Below are 17,725 nucleotides of genomic sequence, written 5' to 3' on the forward strand. Positions count from 1 at the left end.
AAACATTACTATTTATATACTCTACAAAAAAATTACTATTATAACTATTGGAATACAACCATTGATTTGCAGTTAATACAGAACCTACAGTTATTAACAAATTAGGTTTGTTGCATTGGGATTCATGTCCCTTTTGTAGGCTGTTTGACCATTTCAGTTCTCTGAGCATATTTCCACCAGGTACTCTGCTGATATTTCTATACATTATAAAGCAACGACAGGTCAAATTTACCTGCTCTATGATGTGGTTACTCCATGCAGCCTATTCTTGTAGTGTAAGGTGTATCTAAACTGACTCGTTTGATTTTGGAGGTATACTCAAGTGAACACATTTTCAGTAAAAGAAAATTATTTTTGGTTTTCATATAATGGGGCCTACTACAACTAAATCATTTCATGTCCGGGCCTAAGTTTGACATTTTCCGACAGTGACAGGCCTTGTGAAGAAAATGAGGGGGTAGTGTGTGTGTGTGTGTGTACGATAGTTTATTTCCTCCTTAAAAAAGGTTGCTATAAAGTAGCGCACTGTTGTCACTGGAACGTTTCACATTCTCTGAATGCTGGTTTCTCTGAAGCTAGCTGTTTAATCCATACATTCTGTTTGAAAATGTATGAGGGCTGAAATTCACAGTGCTGGTGTGTTCATGGTGGGGCCAGAATACATCGCTATCAATCTTTTCTCTTACTTGTCTCTCCAATTTCCAAATGTATTTAATATTTTCCTTTTTTTATTTTCTTCCCTCATTCTCCCACTCAGTCATTGCAATTACTCTCAGTATAATTTCACACTCTCTCTACGATTGCTGAATGACACTGGCTCTCAAACTCGGCCCAGGGGTACGTGTTTGTGCTTGTTTTCATTCCAACCACAATTGCAATCCCAAAATTTTAATAAGCTGTTAATCATTCTTACTTATCTGCTTTTCATGTTTAGAGGGATAATTTGCCCTCTTAAGTCACATTATGCTAGAAATAGCTATGCATGCCATGAAGAATAAAAATCCCATGTTCACATTGTGTTTATTGTGCTACTGTATTTTGCAAGCAATTACATAAAGAGGAAACATTTTTTTAACTGATCAAATTAAAGTTTGAGGTGAACCAATGGGCACCTAGTTAGGTGGCTGAACACAAGTGTTTTAGTTCTTTCAGAATTTTTTTCCTTGAACTTATGAACACAATAGAGGTTTGGCTTGTTATCATTTAATTTGTCTTTGAATTCTTCATTATCTATTAAGTGGTTCATTTTAGTGGTCATGTGTCCACACTTTTACCAATTAGGTCCCCATTGATCACTTTTTAATGTAATTGTTTGCAGTATACTGCAGCACAAAGTGAATAAGGAACATTTAGCCTTTAGGACATGCATAGCTATTTCTGACATAATGTGGCTTAAGAGGGTAAATAATCCATTCGAAACATGAAATTTAACTAATTAAGAAAAATTATCAGCTTGTTATAATTCTGGGATCTCGATTGTTGATAGAACAAAAACCAGCATACACATTGATACCCCAGGACTGAATCTGAGAATCACTGCTGTATGAGATGACCTTAACTCCTCTCTCTTTCCCTCCATCTCTCCAGATGCCCATTAAATGGATGGCCTTAGAGTGTATCCACTACAGGAAGTTCACACATCAGAGTGATGTTTGGAGTTATGGTGAGAGACTGACAGAACATTTAGCAAGTAGAACACACCTTTCATTCAGAACTCTGTGTTTTCAAAGCACACTGGACTCATAGAACATTGGGCTCGTAGAACATTCCTGTCATTTAGAACTCTGGGCTCATAAAACACGCTGTGAGGGAGACCAAACGCGACTGAGCAGGATACTAAGCTATCCACCTGGGCGGAATAACCACTAAGTCTCGTTGGAGACAAAAGGATAGGGGCAAAATAAATGAAAAGAAAAACAATACTCCTATGGGAGACTATCTCAAAGAAAAACCTTTAATGACCCGAGTACAGGGTGAAGAAACTAAGGCTTAAGGAGTATTGAGTATACTAAAACAAAACAGTCTGAATAGATCGGTGAACGTGAGAACTTTAAGAGAGCAGCCTTTTGAGTACTGTCAAAAGAACCACAAGAGAGTTGTATAAATGAGTAAAGATATTAGTGCTAACTTAGTAGCCCCCTATCTAATAACCTCAAAATTCAGTTCCGCAGTAACTCTTCGTGTAAATCAAAGGACGCAGAAGAGGGACTGATCTAGTACGGAACAAAACAACTAAACCTCTTACCAAAACAGACCAAGTTACCGACTTTCGTGTAACGCAAGCTGACACAGAAGCAAAGATTATCAAGTTTGCTAGGGGTTTAAATAGAAAGCCAACAGGTACAAATTGTAAAATGAGATTTGCACATGTATAATTCAATCAAGGAAATGAAGGACTGAAGAAAAGGCGCATGAAAAAAACCACTAGCCGTAATAACTGAAGAAAAGGCGCATGGGAAAACCAATGGCCGCAATAAATGAAAGAATGATGCAGGGTGGAAAAGAAATGGTGTTATCACCCAATAACCATGACACACGCTTGGCTCATAGAACATTGGGCTCATAGAACATTCCAGGCTCATAAAGCACTGGGCCTATACTTCTCATAGTGCAATGGGAATTCAAAAGCACTCAGCTAATTTAATACTGGTATTGTAAAACACTGGTCAGTAGGTGTTAGCAGTAAGAGTATAATTCCATAATGTTTCATGTAGAGGGGTATTCCAATTATTTTCTATTCAGCAGGGGTTACATTGATTTTGATATAATCGTGTCTCATATAAAATAAAGGTGAGGAAAGTCATTCAGCTGAATGGCACTTAATCTGTTGATGATGAAGTGTGCTGATGGAGCGGTGGTTCTAGGGGTCACCGTGTGGGAGCTGATGACCTTTGGAGGGAAGCCGTATGACGGAATACCCACCTGTGAGATCCCTGAGCTCCTGGAGAAGGGAGAGCGTCTGCCTCAACCCCCCATCTGCACCATTGACGTCTACATGGTCATGGTCAAATGTACGCTCATACGCACATTCGTGTGCACACACACACAGAACACACACACACATACCCAGAACACACACACATTTACACACCCACACACAGCACACACACACGGAACACGCACACCTACACACACACATGTGAATGTGAGTGGCCTCTCTTTGGGAAGCTGCTTTATTTGTGCGAGCCACTCTTGCTATGTGAGGGACAGCCCTGTTTTTATGAGTGACCTCTCTGTCTCTGCCCTGCAGGTTGGATGATTGATGCAGACAGCAGGCCCAGGTTCAAAGAACTGGGCGCAGAGTTCTGCAGGATGGCTCGTGATCCTCAGCGTTACCTGGTGATCCAGGTGAGCACCCAAACACACCAGCCCCACCCATTCGCCATGACATCACTCTGATCCAGAGCAGGTTTCACTGTGCTGGGTCCTCTGACTCAGGGTTGTGGGCTCAAATTATTGCCATAGATGTATGCTAAAGCACGGTGCTGTGAATTATTAAAGCATACTAACTAAAATAATAACCATCAAATTACGTTCTAGGTTTAACCCCTTAGCGCACAAGCCAAATCTGGCCAATCCTTGCCCATTTAGGGGGTACCCTATTTAACCTCTTAGCGCAAAGCCCGTAGTGGTCGGCACGCAGGCGTGCCGAGATTACTAAACTCAAACATTTGGTTCTACTGCAACCAAAGTGTGAGTTTAAAACAGAAACACGTTGTTTTAGTTTCATTAGTAGACGATACACGACAACTATGCCGAAAACTGAGTTTCGCAGCCCCACCATTTTCGCTCTGGTTCTTCATTTAACACGCACCCCCTCCCTGCAGTCTCATCTACAAAACATCCCCCACCCTTGACATAATGAACAATGTTGTCTATCTTGGCATTCATAAAAATATTCTTTCACCACTAAAAAATCATATTCCGTCATAGCAACAAGATAAACCTGACAATAGCCCTAAGATAAGCCTACACAGCAGTGAAAACGCTGCTCACTGAATAACGAAATCAACGAGAAAAAGTTTTTTAAAAACGATGCCATGTTATTCTAGAGTCAATATCTGGGACTAAATATTGAATAAATATACAACCTTACTGTTGGTTTTACGTGTAGAGATGTCCCTTTTGATACTGCGTGGTCATATATTGTCTTGGACAATCCGTTTGGGAAATATAGGCCTACGCGCATTTGTGACCCCTGGGTATCTTCTAAAATAGCTGTGTGTCATACCACACCTGTTGTTTACGGCGTCGTCGCCCTTTTTAGTACAGCCCGGCTTGATTGACAATTCATTTATTCAGTAGGTGAGAGTATAAGCTTTCTAACGATGTATAACATGTTTAATTCTGCTGGAATAGTGTTTTATAGGTCAGCGTGACAGAAAATATTCTTAGCATCGCATTCACTCTATGTTAGCAGAAAAATACGCTGCACCTAACGAAACGTGTTCAAGGATATTTCGTAATTTCTTGGAAAATACTATTATTATTGAGGACTTCTGGACATAGCTAAGCCATATGTTTGCTGATAGACCTAGCTGACATTGTTTTCTGGAGCAAAACAGAAGCGAATAGAACAGTATCATTGATACTGTCTCTGTCTCCATCCACTGAACATAGATGAGATTTCATCATTGCTATGTAAGTATTACTGCTCAAAATATTTTGGTTATAGACGCTTTCATCGGACGCACGTGCGTTACCAAGGTTATGCGCTTGGCCCTAAGTTAACTTCCGGTCTGTGTTTGTTTATTATTAGGTTTGTGTTTACTGGCTAATATGGCACCGATTACAAATGGAGTGAAAGTTAAACTGATGAGCAGACTGACGTTGGGCTCAGGTTGTTGTGCTGCGGGGTGCAACCTGGAACAAATGCCATTTAGAAAATTTGTAAAAATACATAATTTAACTTTGTAACCCCACTAGGGAATTGTGAAATGAATTGCTTGAATCCCTGCGATTATTATAACTGGTGCTTCCCCATTGTTACTTCGTATTTTTGAGAAATAACTGGACATCGTTACCTATTAAAATGTAAGTCCTGTAAAAATACACATAATAAACTGTATAAATAAATAAACCAACTTCATACATACACATTTAGTAATACTAATACAGCCTTATTTACCATATCAACTTTAAGACAAGCAACACGCTCGTAATTATCTCATCGTGACCCATTAAAGCCAATGGTGCAGACGTTGCTTCATACTTTCAAACTGCTTTCCCAACGGCTGTTTTGCGTCCTGCGACTTCAGTTACAACAGTGAATATGTACGGATTCCTAGACGTGCTGACAGCGACCACCCTTTCTCATATTAACCTCAAATACGCAAGACAGGACACTTACACAGTATGCTAGCAAATTTATGTTAAGTTCCATTCATTATAGGGTTGTAAATACACGTCCCCTTAGCAACCAAAAGCTAGCGCTGGACCACCTCTGACTTATTTGCCGGCACAGAAAAAGAGTTGTGAAAGTGTTGAAAAAATAACCACGGGAGGATAACAAGGACGTTTTTTCCTACTTAACTAGGTACAGGTTGTTACCGATATTTCACCTATTTCATATATAGTTGTAAATCAGTTTACGTTTTCCTGTCTGTCGAACGAAGGTGGTCGAATAGGTGCTCTCACTGTGGCACTGACTTTGTTTCAGGTAACAAACTCATGATAAGCGATAGCTAATAGCTAGCTGACCAGTGACAAGCCTTCAATAGTTATGAACCATTAGCTAACTAAATTGATTCTAGCTAGCTAGCTAGCTAAACGTAGCTAACATTGTATAAATTGTACAAAGAAACGTTAGATTGAAAGCTTTAAATAGGGTACCCCCTAAATGGGCAAGGATTGGCACGATTTGGCTTGTGCGCTAATAACTCCAGATGCTTTATAAATCCAGATGTAAACACCACAGAGACTTGAAAAATGGCTTAAATGAAGCAAGACATTTGTACCATTTACAATACTAGCTTACATTACTTTATATTCATAATTTTGGAAGATAAAGTGCCACAAATGCAATTGTCTAGGCAAAAAATCTAAAATGAATTTGCTCTTTTTTAGTTCGCAATGAAATACTGAGAGATTGCATATAGCAAGTTAAACTATACATGTCTTGGATCAAAAACTTCTTGGTCACAAGTTCATAAAAACTAAATATGTAGAACTACTAAAGATCTATGAAACAAAAACTAAGCAGTGTACCTAGCATCTCCAAATCTACCCAAAATGTCTAAATTATGCATTGCTTTAAATCACAACATATTCACGTATTTCACTACAAATCAACTGTTTTTACACAAGAAACTCACTGTTGCATTATTTTCAAGTGGGAATTACAAGCTTTCAGTCAGTACAATGGTCTAAAATATCTAGGGGTCCAGAAACATATCCAAAATCTCCCCAAAAAGGAATATAATGCTTTTTGTCCATTATAAAGCATATACATGAGCCCCTTATGAAGGTTTAAGATGAAACATTGCTATCAGATTTAAAAAATAATGCAAAAATATTGTCACACAATGTGGTACAGTACCTAATTGTGTAATAATTAACTCTTGTGTGTATTTCTATACTCTGTACTCTTCTATGTTTTCTTGTATGGGGATGAGACCACATGAAAACAATTTTCAACCGTCCACCACGTTTTGGCAATGTTCCAACTCTCACATCATCACTGTAGCATGCTTCACAAAAACAACTAGACTACCAACGAATGCTTACATTACAGTGTGAAATATCCTCATTCTAAAATACCACTAACCTATTTAAAGACACTCAAAAATAATGTATATAACCGAAATATTTTGAGCACTAATACTTACATAACAATGTTAAAATCGTATCTGTTTTCAGTAGATAGAGACAGAGACAGTAAATCAATGATAAGCTGTAGTTATATCCGCTTCTGTCTTACACCAGAAAACGATGTCAGTTTGGTCTATCAGCCAACATATGGCTTATGCCCAGAAGTCCTCAATAATAATAGTATTTTCCAAGAAATTACGAAAATCGTTGACAACATTTCGTTAGATGCAGCGTCTTACAGAGTGAATGCGTAAGTGAATGCGATCATAATAACACTTTCGAATACGCTGACCTATAAAACAGTATTCCAAAAGCAAAATTAGACATGTTATACATCCTTAGAAAGCTTATACTCTCACCTACTGAATGAATTAATTGTCAATCAGGCCAGACTGTACTAAAAAGGGCAACAACGTGGTAAACACGTGCGGTATTACGCACAGCTATTTTGGAAGGTACCCAGGCATCCCAAATATATTACAAGACAATATATGACCACCCAGTCTCAAATGGACATTTCTATGCGTAAAACCAATGGTAAGGTTGTATATTTATTCAATATTTAGTCCCAGATATTGACTGTAGAATGACATGGTATCTTTTTAAAAAAACGTTTTCTCGTTTATTTATTTATTCAGTGAGCAGCGTTTTCACTGCTGTATTGGCATATCTTAGGGCTATTGTCGGGTTTATATTGTTGCTATGACGGAATACGATTTTTGAGTGGTACAAGTACATTTTTATGAACGCCAAGAAAGACAATATTGCCCATTATGGCATGTGTGGGGGGTTTAGTTGCAGATGAGACTGCAGGGCGGGGGTGTGTATTAAATGAACGACCAGAGCGACTATGGTGGCACTGCGAAACTGTGTATTCGGCATAGTTGTCGTGTATCGTCTACTAATGAAACTAAAACAGCGCGTTTCTGTTTTAAACTCATACTTTGGTTGCAGTAGCACTGAATGTCTGAGTTTAGTAATCACCACAGTGCTTTGCGCTAAGAGGTTAAATTTGGCTAACGTTAGCTAGCTAGCTAAATGAATATAACCAGAAATAATCTAAAGGCACTGTAATTTAAGTGAACCTAACGTTTGTCAAATATTTGCATTGTCTGAACAGCAGGACGGTGTGTCCTGTCAGATTTCTTTACGGGGCGTGGAAATGGGAGTGGTTACTGTATTCGTGACGCAGCAAAATGACAACTTTCTCAACCGGTTGAAAATAGGACGATGAATTTAAAACGCATATTTCTCCAAAAATACAGAACGGACATATTTAATACTTTGCTCATTGTGTTTCTCCAATGCCTCTTGTGCAAATAGCACATAAAACCGAGAAAGTGTGAAAATCACCATGGTATTCCTTTAAAAAAATTGATTATAGGCCCTTATCCAGGGTGACATGCAAAGCTTAGGCATGTTTGCTTATAATGCTGGATGTTCTCTGTTTGTAAAGGTTTACAACATAAATGCTCACCTGGGAATCTACAACCTTTCATTTCAATACAATTACATTTTATTTGTATAGCCCTTTTTTCAGCTAGGTAAGGCAACCCTCCCTGTCCATACACAACACAGTGTCCTTTAGGAATTCTTGGAGATGTGCATCTCAGTGTGTGTTTGTATTTTTAGATAATGAGTATAAGAATGAATGAATGAATCATTGCATTTATATAGCACATATCCGAACGAACAAAGTGCTTTACAGTGATGAGTGGGAACTCACCTCACCTGCCACCAATGAATAAGAGTGTCTCTCTTTCTGTCTGTCTGTCTGTATGTATGTATGTATGTCTGTTGCAGGGTGATGACTCCATGAAGCTGCCCAGTCCCAGCGATAGTAAGTTCTTCCAAAGTCTGCTGGAGGAAGAGGAGTTGGAGGAGCTGCTGGATGCTGAAGAGTACCTTGTCCCACAAGCCTTCAACAATGGTCCCCCACCATCCTACACACTCCAGCCCCAGTCATCCACCAACAAGGTAGGCCTCTCACCCATGCACGCACACACCAACACGCACACATGCGCATGCACACACACACACTTGGATAACAGCATCTATAAATGAATAAATGAATGTCAGTGATGGACGGAGTGTAGCACAGTGGGTAAGGAACTGGGCTTGAAAGGTCGCAGGTTCGATTCCCGGGTAGGACACTGCCGTTGTACCCTTGAGCAAGGTACTTAACCGAAATTGCTTCAGTATATATCCAGCTGTATAAATGGATACAATGTAAAATGCTATGTAAAAGTTGTGTAAGTCGCTCTGGATAAGAGTGTCTGCTAAATGCCTGTAATGTAAATGTAATGTAATGATGTTGGTTTGCCTTCATAGACTTTTACAAGTTTCTGATCCATGTTCGTTGAAGCAGCACTAATCCATGTTCCTCTGGTTCAACATGGTAGATGCACACATCTATTGGTTACAAGGTTCTAAAAAAAATAGTGCTTTTATGTATGTCATGACACAATTACAAAGGGTGTGGACACCAAAACTACCACTGTGCCCTGCTGCACATAGGCAGTGGTGTAATTGTTCAATATTCCCGCTGTGTCCCCAGTTTACGGATCGACACAGTGGTTGTGGCGCAGAGAAGGCTCCATCTCCCTGCTCTCACGTACCCATGGCATCAGGTCCTCCCTGTGCCTCCCAGGAAGCCACAACCACTCAGAGCGCCACCCTGGAGGACAAGGGCTGCAATGGCACCCTGCTCAAGCAGGCCTCTCCCCAGCCCGAGGGGGGAAATGCTAGCCAGCGCTACATCACTGACCCCACCGAGCGTGGGACCCGCGGGAACACCAGCCAGGACGGCTACATGAGCCCCAGCAAGGACAAGACCTCCTCAGGTACACCTGAGACTCCCTCTGCTCCTGCCTGGCTAAAAATATTGACAGAAAATTTTTTGTTTATTATTATTATTATTATTATTATTATTATTATTATTAATAATAATAATAATAATAATAATGTGTATCATCATCATATTCTATTTTTTCTTAATTTCAATTAAAATATTTTCACTTATGCATTTCCCTGAATAAGGTTAGAGTCTAAAATTTATAAAAGGTTGTACTAACTGAATAGGTATAACATTGCACATACAGTATATGAATATGACTGGAATTAACACATGGCAGTATGCCCTGAATATGCTATGTTCTACCATGAGTTCCTTTTTCCTGTGGATTTTGTGTTTTGCTGTGTGATGCCCTTTTGAATGCCTATTGAATATACAGAAATGGTGACAGTCTCTCTCCTGTCTCCAGCAGACTATCTTAGCCCTGTGGAGGAGAACCCTTTTGTTTCGCACAACAAGAGTGGGGAGACACACATGCACCACAGTGCCCCCAGCAGGCAGTCCAAGGTAGAGGACGAGTACATAAACCAGCCCCTGTACCTGAACACCTTTCACAGCGTGGGTGAGAAGGGCCAGGGACACCAGAAGAAGAATGGGGTCCCTGTCTCTATTCCCTCTGCCATTTCTGTCACTAGTGTCACTCACACCCCCCATGTTGCACATCCTGGCCACGCCCCTAACCCCACTCATATAGGTCATGCTCCTCACCTCACTCACATAAACTATGCCACACACCTTGCTAAAGCAGGCCACACCCCTTTCCCTGTCCCTACTCAGGCAGTTTACATCTCCCACCCTGCCCTGGGCAGCCAGGCTCCTCACCCTGCCCTGCCAGGCCATACCCCTTACCCTACCCAGCAAAGCCACACCGCTCACCCTGCTCAAACAGGCCATGCCCCTCATGTCACTCAAGCTGGGCATGCCCCCCAGCCTACTCAAGCAGGCCACACCCCTCAGCCTACCCAAGCAGTCCATGCCCCTCAAGCTGTCCAGGCAAGCCACGCCCCCCATCCTACCAAGATAAGCCAAGTCCCTCACCTTAACCAATCAAGCCACACCTCCAACCCTGCCCAAACAGACCACCCCATCCAAAAAATCCACCCAACCTACCCAGTGTACACTCTCCACCCCACCCTCCCTGGGTATGCCCTCCATCCAGCCCACCCCGCCCACGCAGGTTCCACCCTGTCGGGTAAGAAGCCCGAGCAGACCTTCGACAATCCAGAGTACTGGCAGCACAGCCTTCCCCCGGGCGCTGGCCGGCCGGGCCCGGAGCAGCAGCAGGAGTGTGGAGGTAAGGTGCTGTGCAAACAGAATGGGCGCGTCTGTCCCACGGTGCCCGAGAGCCCAGAGTACCTGTCCCAGTTCTCCCTCAAGCCCGGCCCGGCGCTGCCGCCCCCACCCTACCGCCAGCGGAACACTGTGGTGTAGCGGCGGGGCGGCGCTGTTCAACCGCGGCAGCTGCCCCCTCCCTCCACTCGACCTCTGCTTGCCCCGATTACCATGCCAGCGAAATGTACACCTTCTACTTCCTCCTCCGACAAACTGGAGCAAGCCACACTCGACCGACGGACCAGCTGACCTCCTGCCCGGGATCCGACGCAGCCTCGCAAGGAAGGGACCGGCCCCAATGAGCTTTGGGACTGCAGTCTGTCTCCAGTTCTGTTTTTTTTTTAAAAACATGTTAATCAAAGACGCCTTCCATTTTCTGCATTCCCAATCTCACCCCAGAAACCCCTCACCCTCCTTTCTCAAGAGAGGGATCTTTCTTGAGGGTCAACAGGAGGAAGACATTTTATCTCTTACCTGACACGTACCTGTCTGGCTGTCTGGTCATCCGCTCATCTCATAAGAGAAATGGCTTCCGTCACTGTACCTTTATTGGAAAGTACCTGTGTGCAGAGGGTAGGCTTCAGAGCAATACGAGGGAAATGGTGGCATTGTGTGGCAGAGCTTGTCTACTAGATGGACAAGATGGATGTTTCTTACTGTAATGGAATTATGAGAAACATTGCACAGAAATGCAGGCGGACAGTGCTACCTCCAGAAGTTGCGACTGAGTCGACATTTTGTTTCCCAGAGTTTCTGACCTGTAATGAATCCCTGGACAGCCAGACTACCACTCATGCCGTTTCTTTACATTTTTTTAGCCATAGTCTTGTTATACATTTGTACCTTTGAGGTCCTCCCTGCCAAATGTACTGTATGAACCCCAGTGTATTGCTGAGGATAATTTGGTGATCTGTCATACAGTAAATAGTCTGACCACCATTGAGGGTATTCAGAGTTTTTATCAGACATTGTAAAGCTTCTGCCAGTACCATGAAAATGCAGCTTTTATGTGCTTTTTTTTTATATTATTGAGCACATTTTATCCACACTGTATTAAGTCAATCCTGACCCTGTGTACATAAATAGCATATATCCTCCTAACTCAGTTGCTGAAAGACAACATTTCCGCACTTGGGTTCCAGCTTTTGCCAGAAGCTGCCCTGACCTCAGGCAGGATTGTGGATACGCAAACAAAGCAGATGAGTTTTGAGATGCGCGGAGTTCAAAGAGAGCTCCGCACTAGAGACAAAGAGAAGAACTGTGGCATTGTAACTTGGATTTTCACTGAAACACACTGAGTGGCAGGACTGAAGAGTGGTTCAGCTCTCCTCTCCTGCCTAATGTCTTTGTCCTGGATCTCAGAGGGAGGAAAGACTGAAGCCACAATACCAGCAATGCAAAACTCTGTAGGCCAGAATGAACCCCCATAATGAAGTGTTCAGTCTGAGGCTCCTCCTCACCTGGCTACAAACCTTTTATATTATTATCATTAATATTATTTATTATTTTTTTTGTAGACATGGGGAGAGTTGTAGAGATATGCTCATACACACAGCATTCACATTGGTGTGCATGTGCATGTGTGTGACAGTAATATTTACTTTCAAGCAGTCAGAGACTGTGTCAGTTCACAGCCAGATCCATGTTAGTGTGAACACTGCCACTTGTCACATTTTCTGCTAAGAGGAAGACCTATCCATGCTTCTTTCATGAAATTTTGATGCTTGTGGAAAAGAACTGTATCCATGTAACTGCATCGGAAATGTGCTTTAATTTATTTGCGTGGAAAGGTTTGGCCCCCCTACGATGCACTGTAATCACACAAGAATGAGAAATGGGGTAATTCCTCTCTTGAGACTGTAAAAGTTTGCTGCCGTGAAATTGTCAAATAAGAGACACGGGGGGGCACGAGTGTTGGCCGCAAAGATGTTTATCGGCTAATGAGGTTGTACTTTTCTCTTTTCTGAAGCTGGTCGAATTCTAGCTTGTGCAGCTGAGTTCAAAGGAGGCAAGCTTAACAAGACTTTGAAGATAGCAGGATTTGGGGGTTTTAGATTAGATTTGCAGACTCATTGACCGAGGGCGTTTACTTAACGGCGTTCTGCTGCTGCGTACCCGCATGAAGTATCGAATCAGACGTTCAGCATCTGGTATCAGAGCCATTAGTGCACTGCCATGGCCTGGTCTGGACAGAGTATGTTCTGGGGGCGGAGGGGGAAATACAGTGTGCTTTTTCTGCCAGTGGAGTAGAGTTAATATATTGCTTGTGTTCAAGGAAAATGATTGCCTTGAAATGAAAGACCTGGGCTCCCAAACAGCTTAAACGAGCAGATTAAACCTTATCCATTTGTTAACTGGTGATAATAAGCAAGAGAACTGATAATTTGACCTCCTTAAAAACACCTCCAGGGTTTCCAGTGTGCTTTTTAGGGACTTAAGTTATCTCCATTGACTCCTGAAATCATGTACTTCATTGACATCAGCAGTGCTGGCAGTAATGCTATTTGCTTTACATTTGTATATTTATTTTCTCAAGTAGGTGGGGGAACGGTATTTTATCTTTTTTTTATTTTTTATTGAGTGCCACTGAATATCATTAAGTACACAAATACGGTATTGTTTTGTGATGTCAATAATCAGGTTTTTCTGCGGTGGTGTAAAAATGTAGTTGGATGTGTAGTGGTGTGTTTGTTCTCTTACTGGGATGGAGGTTAATCCTGGTTGTGACACCAGATGACTTCTCTGTTTGAGTTCCAGACCCCCGTCTAACGCAGTTTCTCTTTTTAATATCTTTGAGTTGATCTGAATTTACTGTTTAAATAAAACTACTGATGTACGAGCACAGAACTTTTCATATGCATATTTCATTGGCTCCTGTATCTGACTGCAGGAAATATAGTCCTAGATTACACATTATTTACATTGTTTCATCTGGATTTTATTATAACACACTGAAAAACAACAGAAGAGGAAGCCCTTTTTTTATTACATCGGCACACAGAATGGTTGTTCCTCAACATTTACTACTGTACGTTAACCAAGAAAATGTGAATAGTATTTTTATAGATCTCTGAAGAATTGCCCAAGTGCATTTGTAAATAAAGGGAAAGCATTGCATTTGGATTTGTATTTTCTCTTGTTTTGTTTTCATTTTTTCCTCAAAATTAAATTGGTTTGTTGAATTTACTGTAATTGTTTATGTTCTGTAAATACTTGATTTCGATGGTGATTTTGTATTTTCTTTTGTTGAGCTTGTGCGCTCCCTGCCCTGTCAGACATTGTCCGGTCAGCCCTGTGCTTGGAATGATGTGATGATCTCTTGCTTTTTTACCTGTTCTCTTGCTTTTCCCCACCAGGACTCATTTCTTGTATGCTTCTGTCCCATGCTCATTTCACTGTTGTTTATTATGGTCATTCATTGTTATTCAAGCTTATTCTTTTGTGAAAACTCCAAGGCTCTGTTGTGATCTTGATTATTGCTGTACTGAGACCGAAAGCCCAAACTCTATTTCTATGCTTTTCTCTTTCTTCCTCCTCCCTCATTTTTTCCTTCCTCTATTGTTCTTATTCTGCTCTCTCTGAATTGGGGCTGGGCTCATGAGCTTCACTGATGAATTATGGGTAAAAGCTCTGCTTTTGTGTGAGTTGGCCAATGCCGTGTTACAAACAGTGTTGTTCCTGTGAGCCCACTGAACATATTGCTCATCGATCCCCCTCATAATTGTGCAGCACATGACCAGGTCTTTGCTGAGGTTCTCTGTTGAACAGCCTGCTTTTAATTTACAAAATGTGGGCTGTTTTCTAATGTTCAGGCAGAATTAAATAGTGTCATATAAAGGATGCAATCGGGGAAAACTTTTCATGATATGTAAAATCACTGTGAGGGATCCAAATGATCTTTGGTGCTACAGTGCTACACCCTTCATCTTAAACAAGGTGTACATTCTTAAATGCATGATCACAACTTTAACAAAAGCCCACAATGAAGAGAATCGCGCAGTTTTTAAAGTATGTGTTTAATTTCAACTGTTCACCACCTTAGCTAAATCACAATTAGAATGACTGGTTGGTATGCATAAGTACAGAGTACAGAGGGGAAATTTCAGTTGATTGATTTGATATTTGATTGATTTAATTGATTCACAGTTGAATCCACACATGCATGATTGTGTATGATGGTCCTGGTGCAATTAAGGTTGAACCGTGAGGTTCCCAGGTTTGGTGTGCCATAAGCCCCCAAGGTACCCCCCTCCCTGCTCCTGGTGGTCTTACCATCCCTAGGCTACAGTGTATTCTGCTCCGCATTTTTGTTACATAAATATGTCAAAAGTATATTTTTAATTTAATATAAATAAAGATCAATTCAAATATTTCAGCGGTGGTCTCAGGTGAAGGTTACTGTGTGAAACTGTACTAGAGTGCGCACTTCAGTGCACAGGCGTGCAAGTGTATGAGTGTGACTGGGCGTGATACACGTCGTGAGTATGTGTTTGCGCAGATGCTTTTGTGTATAATTATGCTGCTGTATGTTTTGTTATGTGTGCATGTGTAGTTATACATTTGTATGTGTGTAGTTTTACTGTGCATTTCTTTGCTCTTTGCTTGTATGTCTGCACTGTTTTTTCTGCTGCAGGGTGTAAGTCCCTATTGTGCTGATGCATACGCTGTTTATGATTTAAACTGTGCAAACCCACTGATCTGTGGCAGGATCTTGAACAGAGTTTTCATTACTAGAGCAAACGGCACATTTTCAGCCATAAGACTCTTGATTTTTCAGTTTACAATATCAGTATTCAGTTTACTGGTAGCCTACCGGCCAATCTCCAATGTAATCTTTCCCACTGAATCATATTGCAAAATATTATTTGAAATGTAACAAAATGATTGCCATCAAATGGCCTGTATTCATTTGATATGGCTTATCTGCTTTGATTCACTGTCTGCATAACAATAGTCGGATGACAGTGGAGGCCCTTGAGTAAATTTGAAAGGTAGGAGTCATTGACTGAGTTGTCTCATCGAAATCTGGTATGAACGATTATGATCTGCATACAGTGTCAGACAGCATAACTGCTGCAAAACAGGATGGAAAATATAATCTGTCAAAAATATCAGCACAATACAAATCACACAAATTAGCATGAACAGATCTGTGTTTGGGACTACATGCATTAAGGATATCTACAGTATGCTCAAAATGAGTCATCTTCAATGTGATAGCCTATGCTTACATTTCTACAAAGGGATTCGACTGCCTGCTTTGACAGAACATGCAGAACTACATCGAAAATAATACATTTGGTACATATGAAAATTCCTGCTGCAGTCCAAAAAATAATGTTTATTTTTTTATTTTTCGGTAGATTATCCCTGGGTGATATGAAATTACATAATTTCATTAAGTATGCAGGCGCTCTGTTTCCTCTTCTGCTACTGAGGCTTGTGTTTCATAAATAATATAAAACTGTCCAATGTGCGAATATGTGCCTTTTGAAGTTGGTCATATTAATACTAATAAGAGAGCAATGTATTTTCAGTACTGCAAAGTGCAGCCCTCCTGGCTAGAAATACATTTATGAATGCTCAGAATTTACCTAAATGTATTATGCTCATAAAATTAAAGAGAAATTAAATCTTCCCATCTTCGTTAAACCAAATGCAAATGACAGTTAACAGAATTGCATGCTTCATGCTTCAGAATGACAGCGTTCTTGTTTAATAAAGTTTTACTCCCGGGAAGAGAGGTCATTGTTAAGCCCTTCAGAGAAGCGCAATTACCCAGCGCTTTTCATCCGTCTCACAATAGCGCGACGGCGGCTCATTGTCGGGTGACAATAGTCTAGTAATTGCAGTTTGTCACATTTTGGAGTCTTACCTCCCCGGCAGCCGCCCCGCTCTGTGCTCACTGCTCAGAAGCGAAGCCACGGGGCAGCCTCCTCACCAGCTGCAGGTTGTGCATGTAGACTGCTGTAATTATCCTGTGATTTTCACTTCACAAATGGAGCTTCTGAAACTTGTCAGACTCACAGTTAGAGAAGAGTACAGATGATCAAATATTTTGTTGTCGCTGTTCAGTTGTCCAGTAAGGTGCCACACACATATGCATATATATATAAAATGCTAAACTTAAAATGTTTTTGGAATTCTTTGGGAGGGATTGAGGCTCCAACATGAATCAGAATTTCTCAGTAACTTAGTGGTGTGTTTTTCCATGGGATCATCAAGTGCTGAAGAGGCTTACTGGCCCCCAGAAGCTATTTTGTAATATTGAAGGCACAATTTTGATGTACTGGATGGGTACAGAAAATGACCCTGAAAACAGGCTGAGAGATTCCTTCAAGTGACTTGCAAATGTTGCACAATCACAGCCTTACCTCATCAGTCTGAGAGGGCAATGGATACAGGTGATCAGGTGATCTAATCAGTTTAATGCCAAGTCGAGTGAAACAACAAATAGCCTCAGAGGTGCCATATAAGGCCCGGATGACAGCATAACAGTAGGTAATATTCAATTCCTCATCTATCAGCCCTAGTCATTGAACTTCAGCCAGAAAGGCATCAACCTAAGTAATGGTATCCAGTTCAGTCTCATTCCTCCCCCAGAATCCTTCATACCTCTGCCAGTAAGCCTCAACTGAATACAATCTCATCCTCGTAACATTATCCAACTCTCCTACATTAATCTACACTCCTCTCAAACTACTTCATATGGACATTCTTTGCACATTA

General features: G+C 41.2%; 2 protein-coding genes across 4 annotated transcripts in view; both read left to right on the plus strand.

The window, feature by feature from the left end:
* The window catches only part of LOC135240762 (receptor tyrosine-protein kinase erbB-4-like), a 200,883-nt gene extending 185,512 nt beyond the window's left edge, over positions 1-15,371 (plus strand). Inside the window, exons 22-27 of one of the 2 annotated variants that reach the window (XM_064310666.1) lie at positions 1,588-1,663; positions 2,865-3,011; positions 3,251-3,348; positions 8,614-8,787; positions 9,368-9,653; positions 10,074-15,371. In XM_064310666.1, the coding sequence (XP_064166736.1) occupies positions 1,588-1,663; positions 2,865-3,011; positions 3,251-3,348; positions 8,614-8,787; positions 9,368-9,653; positions 10,074-11,095 (1,803 nt within the window). In that variant the 3' untranslated portion in view covers positions 11,096-15,371. The remainder of the gene's footprint in view (positions 1-1,587; positions 1,664-2,864; positions 3,012-3,250; positions 3,349-8,613; positions 8,788-9,367; positions 9,654-10,073) is intronic. The other variant, XM_064310667.1, reaches the window with a different exon arrangement.
* LOC135240620 (myosin light chain 1, skeletal muscle isoform-like) overlaps positions 1-17,725 on the plus strand; it is a 465,194-nt gene that overhangs the window by 377,683 nt on the left and 69,786 nt on the right. The gene's annotated exons all lie outside the window — the stretch shown is intronic.

This window comes from Anguilla rostrata, chromosome 15, assembly GCF_018555375.3.
Source record: "Anguilla rostrata isolate EN2019 chromosome 15, ASM1855537v3, whole genome shotgun sequence".
In the NCBI taxonomy this organism is placed as follows: Eukaryota; Metazoa; Chordata; class Actinopteri; order Anguilliformes; family Anguillidae; genus Anguilla; species Anguilla rostrata.